Source organism: Meleagris gallopavo, chromosome 1, assembly GCF_000146605.3.
Source record: "Meleagris gallopavo isolate NT-WF06-2002-E0010 breed Aviagen turkey brand Nicholas breeding stock chromosome 1, Turkey_5.1, whole genome shotgun sequence".
NCBI classification, from domain to species: domain Eukaryota; kingdom Metazoa; phylum Chordata; class Aves; order Galliformes; family Phasianidae; genus Meleagris; species Meleagris gallopavo.
In genome coordinates, this window is record NC_015011.2 from 171,704,520 (window position 1) to 171,718,412 (window position 13,893).

Genomic DNA, 13,893 nt, shown 5'->3' on the forward strand with positions numbered 1-13,893 from the left:
GTGGACAAAAAAAAAAGAAGATGGGAACTAAGTGAGTATATAAAAAGGCTGCTGAGGCTGATACACTGATATAACAGAAACTGAGTAGGAACATGGGAAAAAATCCATGAAATATTTACATATTTGATGTTAGTGTTCAAATACCATATAGTGTGTACAGAAGAATGTTGGTAGGGACAGGGCTGCGGTGGACCCGCATTTAAAATGATGTGCGTTGCTTAAGAACATAGCAATTTTGAGAATACTTTCCCCTCTTTTCTGGCACTCATTTCAGCTAGTTCTGCTCTTGATTTTCTCATTTTTCAACTGCTGTTTCTCTACTTCTCTACATTTAAAATAGTTTTAATGACAAGTCTTATTCTACTAGCAAGTCACAACATGTATTACTATTTTTCTTTGTTAAGATTTTCCTAGCATTCAGACTCATAGCTGCTGTAGATGCCAGAGCCTTCTGGCATATGTCTGAGAAGCATGATGTGAATTTTATAGCCCCTCCATTACCCGTGGCTGGAGGTTGGGAAGTGGTGATGGTGTATGTTTTGTTTTCATGCTGAAGTCTGGAGAAGCCTGTCTGGCCTCATTAGCTAATTCTTTCACTTCTGTTTTTGTAGGCTTCAAATACTGACTTTGTCTTTGCTTTCAATGAGGGGGGCGAACTGCTTCAGCTGGACTGTTCTCAGATATTTTGACAATTTTGTAAATACTTTATGTGTTAATTTCCTGTCTGTGTGCTCTTGACATGAAACTGAAATTTATCTGTTCAAACATTAGAGTACTATTTAACTGCAAAACATTATAACATCGCATCCATGTAAGCAAATATAACCTTTTAAAATTTTCTTGTAAATGTGAAAGAGGAACAGTATGTAATACAAAGTATGTTTACAAAGTATATTTGGTTTTTTAAAAGCAGTCGGATGTCTAATACATTTTTTAAATTTTTCAAAACTGTATCACTAAGTTCATAGTCAGATTAGTGGAAAGCTACTGATTATTCTTTTAGGAACATCAGTAAAAATAGTCATAGAAATATTAAACTTTTAAATAGTACCTTGCGAAGTATTGTAAGAAAATCTCATGCATGCATGAACATAAAACTGCACCAACCTAACTCTGGTTATTCACATTTGGGAGCAGAAAAAGATGATCCTTTTACTCAATTCCAGCACACCTGATTGTTCAGATTGGTGCCAATGAAGAAAAGTTACACTGACTGCTGACAGAGATGAGGAATTTTTGATGGAGACTCAGTTCACCCATATGAGTTTCATTCCTTGTCAGCGAGATTTTGCAGAAATAATTACATATTGCATCCAAAACCGTTACCTATATTCGTGGCTGTCAACGAGTAGAAATGCGGTCGCAAAAGCAAATCGATTATCCACTAACAACTGAATGGGATCTTATGCGTAGTCAGAAGGCATTTACCTCATACCCCATTGATGCATCATGTAATAAATGTGACGTTAGGGCTTTTTGTCTTATCTCTCTTCCTGCATGTCCATAAAAGTGTTTCTCACTTGTAACAGATGGTCAGAGCACAGCTTTGAAATTTATCTGGAGATGAAGCCTTGTTGATTCCATTAAAAGTGAAGAGTTTTCATGAAGATGGAGGCAAGAAGGGATTTATTGTTTTTACAACTCCAATGATGAGATATTTCATACAATCCCTTCCTTTCCTTTTTGCTTACAGGTGATGTGCCTTCAGGATTTCTTTGGTGATGATGACATTTTTATTGCATGTGGACCGGAAAAGTTCCGTTACCAGGATGATTTCTTGCTGGATGAAAGTGGTAAGAGGATGTATCTTAAAAACTTTTACAACCAGAGTAAAAGAGCTTTTTATATCGTGCAAACTAAGCCAAAATTGAATCACCTATTTTGATTTCATAAAGATAATAAGTATTTTTTTGCTTTGAATTCCAAATACTTGAAAATAAGAGGTAACTGAAAGCAACTTTAAAGCTACCAAAGCTGCTCATGCAACATAAAGGAAATACTAATTCCTGTACTAACTCCTATTTCACAAAGTCTTCCTCACTGTTTTTGTATTTACTGTACTGTCACAGTTGCTCAACTCACAGTTCTAGTAATTGAGATTTAGGTAGTGCTTCACAGGTAGTGTGTGAAAGATAAATGTAATTAGCAAATGTAGATGAAGTCATCTGAGAAAATTCTGGGAATTCTGCGTTTCTCAGAGACTGGCTGTAAGAATGATTTATTTGATATACATAATCCTTTAAGTAAAATACACTTTATTTGCAGCTAACTTTGTTATAAACACTATTCATAAGTTATGAGTGGTAATTGTAAGAAAAGAAAATCTAAGCCTTTTGCGTTTGAAAACAAACAGCTGCCATTTAACTTGAGTTTATTTTTTGTATAGAACAAGACTCAGTAAAGGTTTTAATTAACCTGTTCTTTCTCAGGCTTGAGAATGTCTGCAATGAACTGTTACCAAATTCTCTTTTTCTTTTTTTTTAAATATCAAAGGCTTCAAAGAAAAGTTAACTTGAATCAGGAAAAAAATTGTTACAACAGTAGCTGCTTCATAGCCATCCTGCCTGAAGGAGGAAGGCTACATGGTTTGGCTGCATCCAGACAGATGTTCCGTTAACTTGTGTAGGAGCAAAAGAAGCCGGCTTGTGCACACCTCATGTTTGAGCATATTGTGCCTAAAAACGCAGGTATCTTTGCTACTGAAGGGAAGGACATTTTTTATCAGTCACAGGCAGAAGCAAACACACGTCTCGTATTTCTCTGGGAACTTTTGAGTCCTAGAGAACTTTACAATAAAGACAAAACAAATAGTGCACCAGGTTTGCTCTTTAAAATAATGAAATTGCTGTTTCCTCTGATGTAAGTAAATCAAAAAGTACAAATGAAAGGATAACATTAGCTGTCTTTAGGACAGGATTTAGAAATGGAAGGGGGACATATTTGTGTATCAGGGGGGCTTTCTAGGTTGGAATGTGGCCAGCACTGCAGTCTTTGCCTTACAGAAGTGGAGAGCTGTGTAGTAGGCTACATGGTCTGGATTCAGTTGTATCTCCTACCTAAAAGATGGCACTTGTGACTGCCCAGTGTCTTCTCACTGCATCCTGTGGCAGCTTTTTCCAGGGCTGACTCAAGAAGTACTGATAACAGATTTGTCTGAATCAAGTAACTTGTTCTTTTTTGGAGGTACAGTGTCAAAGTACAGTCATATCCTGACTCTGCTTAGTCTTTGTTTGTTTCACATATCATTATCTCTTTCAGTAAGCCGTATCTTTTTCTGGAAAATTTCCACTTAAACTCACATTATGCTGAATTGAAAGAAAAAAAAATTAGCTAAAAGTATTGACTGGAAATAGAACTTCAGCAACGTGTTCTGGTGTTTGCTTTTCTAGTGAACATCAACTGTTTTGACCCCTGGAGCTAAGAAAGAGAAGAAAATAAGACTGTTTCTGATTTCTTTGCAAAGTGCGCATCATTGTTGCTCCATGTTTTTGGGAAATTTTGGAATCAAGACAATTTGTTTAGGTTGCTTGCCATTAATAGTCGGCGTATCAACCAGTATGTATCTATTCAATCTTCCCTGAGATAGGTGCAAGATTTGGAGAGAGAATAAAAAAAGCAGCCGAGTTCTTAGCTTGTTTTACTTGGCAAATGAAGATTGTGTGATCACAGTGTATGTATGTTCCTCACAGTTAACCTGAGAACTCTGAAATTATTACTGAGTGCTGTCTGACTGTGTAGAACACGGAAAGCTTCTCCGATTCTCTGAAAAGCTCTACTTTCTGTATCTGCATCCCTCCAGAGCTTACCATTTTCAGCTGGGTGATGATAATAACAGTTGTGGTGTTGCAGTTCAAGGAGTAAGGAAAAGCAAAATTTGAAAGTGCAAAGAAAGGGACAGAAAATAAATAAATAATCAAGGTGTTCTGGGCTCTCGGGACAGAGGGAATTATTTTCATTCAGGAAGAACGCCCTATTTCTATAGTTTAGGTTCAGAGCTCCTGATAATAGTGGCAGGGTGTTTTGAAATTGGAAAATCAATCTGCCTACACTGGGATTAATCTTAGGTAAAACTAAGTAACTTACACTGAGAGAAGCAGCTGAGCCCATCCCAGCAGGTTCCTTGCTTGGTAAATAACATGTAGACCTATTGACACAGTAGGTGGTAAATGTTTGATTGATTCAGTTGAAGGTAAGGTTTAAAACAGTTTGAATGAATTATGCTCCAGAAATGTCTGGTTTGCTTTTGTAAATGGCATCTGCATGCCTGGTATGGTTCTTATTATCTGCACTATATTTCTTAAAAGTTGTGGAACAAGCTTTTAGAATTCTACTCCAACAGGAAGGAAAACAACAATGAACTCATAAGTCTACATCATTCTTATGCATCTCTCTATATCCTGTTTCCAGCACAGGACAGCACCTACTGAAAGTGATAGAATCAGGAATTCAGAAGAACTAGCCTAGAAGTGAATCAGTCGTCCTGTCTATAGAGGAATTAACATTACCTGTTTCTTTTGTGACAGATACTTGTCAAGTGTGCCCCTTAAAGTCTTCTGATAATGGGGATTCTGTAACCTCCACAGAATTTCTGTTCCCGTATTGAACTCTCCTAGATTTTTTTTCAGCTATCTCACCAGAGATTCCCTTGCTCTAAAAGAAGCCCATTGCTGCTTCTCTTATCTGCTGTGAGCACAGAAAACAGATGATTGCTTTTTTCATAGGAAATGTCTGTGGACTGTTATAAGCGCCATCTATTCTTTCTTCTTTAAGTCGAACAATTAGTTCTGCCTTTCATTGGTTTGAAACCTGTTCTTGAAAGAGGGAGCATGCTCCTCCTTTATATCATCTCTCTTCTCTGTTTTATGTTTTTTTAGGAAGAGGCATTGCATATCTCTTTGGCAAACTGCTAAGTAAGTTAATTAGAGATCCGTCAAAGAGCAAAATAAGCAGTCAGCACTATGTATTACAGTTTCTCATCTCTTTCTTGATGTGCAGATGGTTTTCGTATTAAACACACTGCTTATCACATGAAGGACAGAATCAGTAGACACCACCTCTGTCATAATTCTTAGCAGTCATCTCCACTTTTGACCTAATTGATGGATAGGATGGTTGCATACACTTCCTTGAAGAGAAGTACAGATAGGGCATGAAAAATGCATGAGAAGGACCACACCACTAAGAAGTAAGTATTCCTTTTTTGTCAAACACCAGTGAAGATTTTCTTTTCATAGGCAGGTTTTGTGGGAAGTGTAAGCACAGAAAAATTTTATTAATGAAGCACACCATTACATCAGCCAGCCTGTAAGGGAAAAAATTCCATGGTGTAGAATGTGGCAGTGAGTGACTGCTTCAGGCATTACTAGCTTACAGCTCTGGAAACTTTCCCAGAAATCTTAGGCTTTCTTCAGCTGGTGGTGGTTTAGTTTTCTAAGAAGAAAAGAAGTTAGAGGATGCTTTTCTATAACCCTCCACTTTATGCTGCCAGAGATTACGATTTAAGAACTATACTCAAGGAAATATTTGCAATCAGCTATTATTTAGGCACCTAAGTAGGATCTGGCAGTGTAAGTAACCCAAGAGATTGCCCCTAAATGAAAACATCTTGGTTTATACAGAGGTTTCTTTCATAGCACCATAAAAATGCAACAGTTTTTGGCAATATCAAAATTAAATTTAAAAAAATGCTTTATTTTTACATTTAGTTAATGTTGGCTGTGTGTGTGTGTGCGACTCAAGATTGCAATTTATCTCCTAAGTGTGACAGAATTCATCACCTTGGAGATGCATCATCAAAAAAGCTTCAATCTAGACTGACCAAAGCCAGTATCTGCCTCCAAACAGAACGTAACCAACATAAAATGACTGAGTGTAGAAAAAGCTTTGGATCCCTTGTCAAGAACACATGTTATGGCTATGGAAACAATGATGAAAATGACTCTTTTCTAGGGGAAAATTAAGACTGGAATCTTTGAAACCTAATTTCACTTTGACTTTGCTGGCCTGTGTTCGTCCTCAGCTCAGCATATTGGTGCCAGCAGTTTTACTGCATCATCTTGCCAGCAGCAGACAGCTTGCCAGGAAAATCTGAGTTCTGTGATGTCCGCACACGTGTGTGTGCTGGGAGGCATGCACACGCATCTCATTCAGTAACTGCAGTTAGGGTCAGGAGTATCATGTTTATCCCTGTTAATAACTGTCAGGTTTCTGTAACCATCATTACTCTGTCCGTCCTAAAGGGGGGAGAAAGGGGAAATTGGTTGTAGGATTTATAGGACAAAGACTGATGTGTTAAGCAGCTTTTGGCTGGACTTAGGAGAGGAGGGTATGCTGGCTGACTTACTCTGCCCTCATCAAAAAGTCATGCTTTGGCAATTGGAAAATAATAGTGGGTTCTAGGGACTTTGAGATACAACTTTGCTTTCAACAGAGGCATAAATATAAAGTGTTCCAGCACAGTGTGATACTTTCAAATGTCATCAACTGCTGGGCCTTAGAGACATACTCTGTGTATGAGGCAGAAACAAAGGCAGGAAGGGACTAGTCCTCTGGTTGTATATTCCATTTTCGCTAATTGTTCAGAGCGGGCAGAGTGAAAACAGCTTGCTTTCCTGTGGATCTTCAACCAGTGCCTCCTTTACTCTCCTACTTCAAGATCCCCAGTGTCATCCCCCTGTTATCATCATGTCTTAGCCACCTGCACAGTACCCTCAGCTCCTTCCGACTTGGTTCGTCCCTGCTTATCTTCATCCCCTCGCCCTTCTCACTGCAAGGACATTAGTGGGGCACTCCTTTAATCAAGCAGGCTGACAGTTGTGAAGTTTTAACAAAACTAATAGAACTGTGCTGTCACTGAGATCACTGCTACTACTGCTATGTTGAACTCATAGAACTGTAGAATCATAGAATGGCCTGGGTTGAAAAGGACCACAATGACCATCGAGTTTCAACCCCCCCTGCTATGTGCAGGGTCACCAACCACCAGACCAGGCTGCCCAAAGCCACATCCAGCCTGGCCTTGAATGCCTCCAGGGATGGGGCATCCACAACCTCCTTGGGCAACCTGTTCCAGTGCGTCACCACTCTCTGTGTGAAAAACATCCTCCTAATTTCTAACCTAAACCTCTCCTGGCTCAATTTAAAACCATTCCTCCTTGTCCTATCACTATCCACCCTTGTAAATAGCCGATCTCATTCCTGTTTATACAATCCCTTCAAATATTGGAAGGCCACGATGAGGTCTCCCCAGAGCGTCTTCTCTAGCTAAATAATCCCAGTTCCCTCAACCTTTCCTCATAGAAGAGGTGCTCCAACCCTCTGATCATCTTAGTGGCCCTCCTCTGGACCATGATGGCTCCATGTCCTTCCTGTACTTGGGGCCCCAGGCCTGGACGCAGTACTGCAGATGGGGCCTCACAAGAGCCGAGTAGAAGGGGACAATCACCTCCCTCTCCCTGCTGGCCACCCTTTTAATGCAGCCCAGAACACAGTTGACCTTCCGGGCTGCAAGCACACACTGCTGGCTCACGTCCAGCTTCTCGTCCACCAGGACCCCCAAGTCCTTCTCCACAGGGCTGCTCTCTATGAGATCTTCACCCAGTTTGTATAAATAACTGGGATTGCCCTGACCCAAGTGCAGCACCCTGCACTTGGCTTGTTGAACGTCATTAGGTTTTCATGGGCCCACTTCTCCATCCTGTCCAGGTCCCTCTGGATGGCTTCCCTTCCTTCCAATTTATCGACGGCACCGCTCAGCTTGCTGTCATCTGCAAACTTGCTGAGGGTGCACTCGACTGGCCCCCACACTGACACAGAACCATTAATCACAACCCTAACTCACTAGAAAGTGTCTGATGTTCCTGAGTTGGTTGTGGAGAAATGCCAGGCACTGTAGACAGGCAGTGATCACAATAGACTTGTTAGCCAGGGGAACCATGCCAGAATACAAATCTCCTGTATGCATTTTCCTGGTGAGTGGCTCAGATCTGGTTGTGGGAAGTGCATGGCCATATGATATGAGCCTGACTTGTTTGTTTCTCTTGGGTTAAACTTACCTGCAGTTGCAACATTCCCTTAAAAACAGAATGCCGATGTGCAGTTAAATACCGAGAACCAGCTGTTAGCATAATCATGAGATAGTTGTTAGCATCACGTAGGGTTCCACTAAAGAAAATCTTTCATAATTCTTTTGTTGAATGAACTGTTCACATGGAAAATACATTCACAGAACGTTGTTCTTCTTTTCTGTTTTATTTTTTTCCAACACAAGATTTCTTTTTTAACATATGACTTTTTTTTATAGACATGTTCTTGATTATGCAAGCTCATTTCTTTATCTGTTGTCTGCAAGCTTTGAATATTCTCTACTCTGTCTTATAGATCTACTTATTTAAGTCATTGTTTCTCACCTTTCTGCCTATGCTTATCTTGGAGGGAAGGTTTGGTCATTTAAATCATGCGTCTTTGCTCCCCACTGACAGATTTATAAACAGGAACAAAGACATCCGAGCTTTCAAGAAAGATAAGTGCTTTCCAGTACAGGCTTATGCTGTGGTCTTTCTTTCTTCTTTCCCTACCTCCTCAGCAGCCGCGTGTTTTTGCAGAGTTGTCATCTTTCAGCATTTTCTTATGGAAAAGTTGCCTGTATGTATAATGAGGAAAAATCGTGATTGCTTGAAACAGTAGCTCATTGAAAGAGCCTAACTCTTGGAGCAGTTGAGTCTAGTTAGCTCCCTTCACTGAACCAAATGTCCTCAGTATGTTTTCTGCAATATTGGCTTTTTCTGGTACCTGTTAAAAATAGCATGAATGAGACACCATCAGCAAATTAGAGCTGATGGAAATTTTGCATTAAGAAATTGGAGTGCACATATCTTCGTTTGTCAAATACAATGTTTATTTTTAATATTAAAATATTACAAATTATGGACCTGAAAATATAAAGCTTTTCTCAATAACAGATTTGTAATGAAATTGCATTTTTAGTGGGAAGTTTATAATATAAAATTTAAGCCTGTTTTAAATAAAAAATTTTTTGATCTCAGTATTATCTAAATATATTTGAGATTTTACTCATCATAGGCATTGTTAATAATAGCAGAGTAGACAGAATGTGTTTATTTTTATTGATGTTTTATACTGTGATATTTTTACTTTTTCATTTTATTTTTTGTGTTACAATTTCTTGAACTGAATCTTCCTAGGGATTATTTAGATTAATCAGATTAGTTCAGATGAGATTTTTCTTACAGCATATTTTAAGATAGTTTCCCAAAATATAAATATTTCAGCTGTATATCCAAATACTAAGAGTGCAGTTCCAATTTTTTTTTCCAGTTTTATAAAGCAGACTTTCAGCGCTGGGGGAGTAACACAGAAATTCAGTAGGCATAACAGGGTAGATCTTCATATTATTCTGTTGGCATTTGAGCTTTTAATTTGACTGCATGATATCTCCATTTTCATGGAAGTAACTTTTTTTACAGCCTTTGGGCATAGTTCACAGATTGTAAAATGCTCCATTCAGTGTATCTTGAGAAGATGATAGCTTCCAAATATGCTGTGGTGGTTTAACCCTGCAGGTAGCTCAGCACCATGCAGCCGTTCGCTCATTGCCCCCACAGTGTGATGGTGGAGAGAATTGGAAAGAAGGTAAAACTCGTGGGTTGAGATAAAGGCAATTTAATAGGCCAGAACAGGAAGGAAAATAAGAATAATGATAAAAGAGTATACAAAACAAGTGATGTGCAATGCAGTTGCTCACCACATGCTGCCCAGTGTCCAGCCAGCCCCTCCACTGGCTGACTCCCCCAGTGTTATTGTTCAGCATGATGCCATATGGTATGGGATATCGCTTTGGACAGTCTGCGTCAGCTGATCTGGTTGTCTCTTTCCAGCTTCTTGTCCACCCCCTGCTCCTCTCTGGCAGGGCAGCGTGAGAATCTGAAACATCCTTGACTTAATTCTAAGTGCAGCTCTGCAGTGTGTCATCAGCGTTATTCTCATCCTAAATCCAAAACAAGATATTCAAAAGAAAATTAACTGTATTCCAGCTGAAACCAGAATATATTCCAGCTTCTTTTGAAAATGCTGTTCAAGAGAGATATTTTGCTTTTCCAGTTCCAGTAGATAGGAAAGCAACAGAAGATGGATGTATGTAGTACTTCCTTCCTCCAAGGCTGTTAACTTTAGTGACAAGCATAAAGGAGTTTAATTTCAGTGTTGTTTAGGAATACCTTTCCTGGGTGTTCAGCTAGGTACTTCTCCTCATCTTGGTTTGTTGTAACGGAATATAAAGTACTAGTTATCTTGGCAAGTATGCTTGTATTTTTCACTGCTTGTGGGTTCTTTCCAGTGCGAGAAGCTATTAGAAACTGATCTGTTTCTGAAAAGATGTGCCCTGTAGTCCTGTTCTAGGAGATCCTTTGTATAAGCAGCATAGTTCCATTTTCTCCAGTTATTACGAGTTTGTATGAGGTATCTTTGTGATGAGCAGTTCCTGCAGTATCGTTGCTTCATTATTCATTCTGAGAACCTGAACAAAATGTGCCATCCACTGAACTGTCCTAGAATGTGCCCTGGAGAGATGACTGTTTATTGGATAGTATTGATTGTGCCAGAGGGATTTTATATTGAGAACAGACTCTACTCATTGTTGATGAAGTTGGTCTCAGTTATTAAAATTTGGCAACTGTAATTTTCTATTTCTCATACTAGATACAGGCCCTATGCCCAGAGTGCTGTCATGTCTTCTATTTTTTTTTATAAAGCCAGGAGTGTCCACAGCTCCTTTTGTACTGGCAAAACCTTTTGAAAAGATGTTGATTGATGTGATTTAAAATCTGTAGTTCATTAGCTTTGAAAAAGCAGAAGCCTTCAGAAGACATCTAAGGAAAACGTATTCATCCTTAATATTTAGTAGAAGATTTTTCTAAAAAAAAATCATTTCAAACCCCAGTACAGCATCTAAAAGAGAATCAAAAACAACCTGGATAGCATTTCAAAGTGGTAAAATTGGAAACAGTACATCAGTGGTAGGTATTCATATTTATATATGCATACATATGTAATAAGATACTGGATATGAGAACGTCAGTCTATTCAAGTATTAAGAGTTTAACTCATCTAGTAGAAGGCCTCTATATAATGGTAGTGTTGGTCTATGTTGCCAAAATAATTTTTTACCAGATATACTGGAATACTGCCTCCATGCTGCTATTTTCAAAATGCTACCTACAGAAATTTCCCATTAAAAAAAACTCCAAGTGCTACCTTGACAGTTCAGGTTGCTTTTGCTAACAGTCACCTTCGAATAAACTTTATTCTTAGCGTAGCTTGCTGCAGGAGGATTGTATGCTAATATTATGCATGAAGTAATATAAGGCTGAGTAATCATTAGGAAGTCTTACGTTGCCATGGAACTGAACACCCGTAGGTGGTAGGTCATGGAGCTGCTTTCTGAATTCTTTTATTCTTCAGTCAGAACTTTTTAAAAATTTTGTTCTGAAGGCATTATTACACTTGTTTTTTTCTTTTGGAAGGCTGTCCTCTAGGGACTTAGAATGTATTGAAGGGAGCTAACCTGAGAGCTCTTTCTCTTAACTGAACGACCTGGGTCAAGAAAAGTTTTCCGAAGATGTGTCCTAACCACCCTCCTGGAGGGTGGTTAGGACACAAAAACTGGAATTGCTTTTTTTTTTTTCTTTTCCCTGTTACTTTGAAATAGGAAGGAGAAATTTTTCACTGTTAAGATTGTTGTGCAGAAAGGAGAAGGCAGCTTACAGAGCAAGGCTGCTTCTGATAAAGATGCAGTGTTAAGGAAGAAAAATTTCTGCAGGAGAGCAGCGAAGCTGTGTTAAAAAATATTTCTATGACTTAGGATTCTCTTTCTGTTTTAACAACGCAGCCTAAAGAATAGGTGACATGAGAAACTGTAATAGAGTAATTTTTTTAGTGATAGTTGCTGTTATTGCAGGGCTGGAAGGCAGCATATATATTTTTCTGCTTAAAAAAAGATGGATTGGAGGAATACAGCCTAAGGAGCCTAACTCTGGAATAAAATAAGTTGCCTGAAATGATCCATGAGCATTTAACAAAAAGGACAAGCCTACACAAATAAAACTGGATTTATTTTTTTTAAATCTCTTTGGAAAAGATAGTTCTTCTCATGGGAGTCTTTTTGGGATCACAGCTGAGACTGGATACAGACAGCTCTGTAGTTTTTACCAGAGGGAGAAATACTGATGTATTCTGAGATGCTTCACATTTCCTAGATGCAGATTAGAGACAAATCCTGCTAATACTAACTAGGAACATTTATTCTGCCCCATGAAAGGATGGAGGACCTGGGTCTGTTCAGCCTTGAGAAAAGATTACTGAGGGGGCATCTCATTAATGTTTATAAATATCTGAAGTGTGGGAGTTTAAGGGACATGGCCAACCTCTTTTCAGTGGCCTGTGGGGACAGGACAAGGAATGGCCATAAACTGGAGCATAGGAAATTCTGCACTCAGGGTGGTTTTGGATTCTCCTTCTCTGGAGATATTCAAGACCTGCCTGGACACCTACCTGTGCATCCTGCTGTAGGGGGCCTGCTTTGCAGAGAGTTGGACTCAATGATCTCTGGCAGTCCCCTCCAGCCCCTACAGTTCTGTGATTCTGTGATTCCATTTGTCAGAACTTAATAGATTTGTACAATGAACCACAACGTCTTTCTAGATTAAAGCTGTTTATAAAAAAGATGTAGGGAACAGCTGTCGTAGAGCATTAGATATTGCGATCATGTATCAATTTCATTTATGTTGAATAGAAAATCGAACCATCCAGCAACTAAGGCCTTTTTTTAAAAATTATTTTAAGAGAGAATAGTGTAAAAAATCAAGAGGATTAATCAGTGAAGTTCATGGTGCTTTCAGAGACTGAGGACCTGCCCTTACAGGAGATTTAGAATTTCTCTAAATTAGAGACTGTCTTAGGTTTGTTCCTGTCTGTCCAGAGTGCAAAATCTGTTGTTAAGGATCCAGCTACAAATGGCAGAAAATAACGAGTCTGTAAAGAAAATCAGTACTGAAATCTATGCTTGAAAATATACACATAATAACTCTTGCCCAAATTGTGCTGATTTTGATCTTGTGAAAGAAATAGAATTTGATAAAAGTTTTTAGCCATGTGAGAGATTAAAAGTCCAAAATGAACCGAAGGGATAATATAGTCAAGTAATGACAGTTCTGCTATTTCAATATTTTGGCTCTGTATTTGGGGGAAAAAATGAATTATATCATTTGAGGAAAGCACCTGTCAAAGGAGAGTATTTGGAGAAAGGAAAATTACAGTCCCAGGGGAGAGTATAGACCTTATGTCAGCTGCACAACATATTGTGTTGTGCAGGTAATCCCTCTTAGTGCTGAAGACAGAAAAAAATGATGTGCTGTTAAGATACTCATAACAGAATCTGAACGCTGTGTACCCTCCTTTGAAGCAAAATAAATTGATATTGATACAGATTGTTTGTCATTTCTTTACTAATCTCACTTCACATACTCAAGAAAAATAGACACTTTGTGCTTTCAGATAGTTTGTTCATAAAGTTGATGTCCTCACCTATATATTTTAGAGCATTCCTCTGAACAACTTCTGAAATATGCTGTGATATACAAAATGAAAAATGTTTTTGTAGCCAGTTTCCAGCCCCACTGCATTTTCTGTCTGCAAATACTTAAAATTTCTCAGAAGAGAAAGACAACACTGCGACTTCACACACCTAAGTAAGTGTTACAGCGTTAGCAGATGTTCTTAGTAAAACTCCATTTTCCAGCTATCCCACTGCTAGCTCAGTGCCAGCACGATTAAACCTGTTTACTTTACTTTTATCTAAATAATCAATACAAAATGTAA

At 38.7% G+C, this 13,893-nt stretch overlaps 1 protein-coding gene across 1 annotated transcript in view; it reads left to right on the top strand.

Moving 5' to 3' along the window:
• The first annotated feature begins 1,670 nt into the window (after positions 1-1,670).
• LOC104917559 (serine/threonine-protein kinase DCLK1-like) overlaps positions 1,671-13,893 on the top strand; it is a 60,118-nt gene continuing 47,895 nt past the window's right edge. The window contains exon 1 of the mRNA XM_031552057.1: positions 1,671-1,793. Within this exon, the coding sequence (XP_031407917.1) occupies positions 1,697-1,793 (97 nt within the window). The 5' untranslated portion in view covers positions 1,671-1,696. The remainder of the gene's footprint in view (positions 1,794-13,893) is intronic.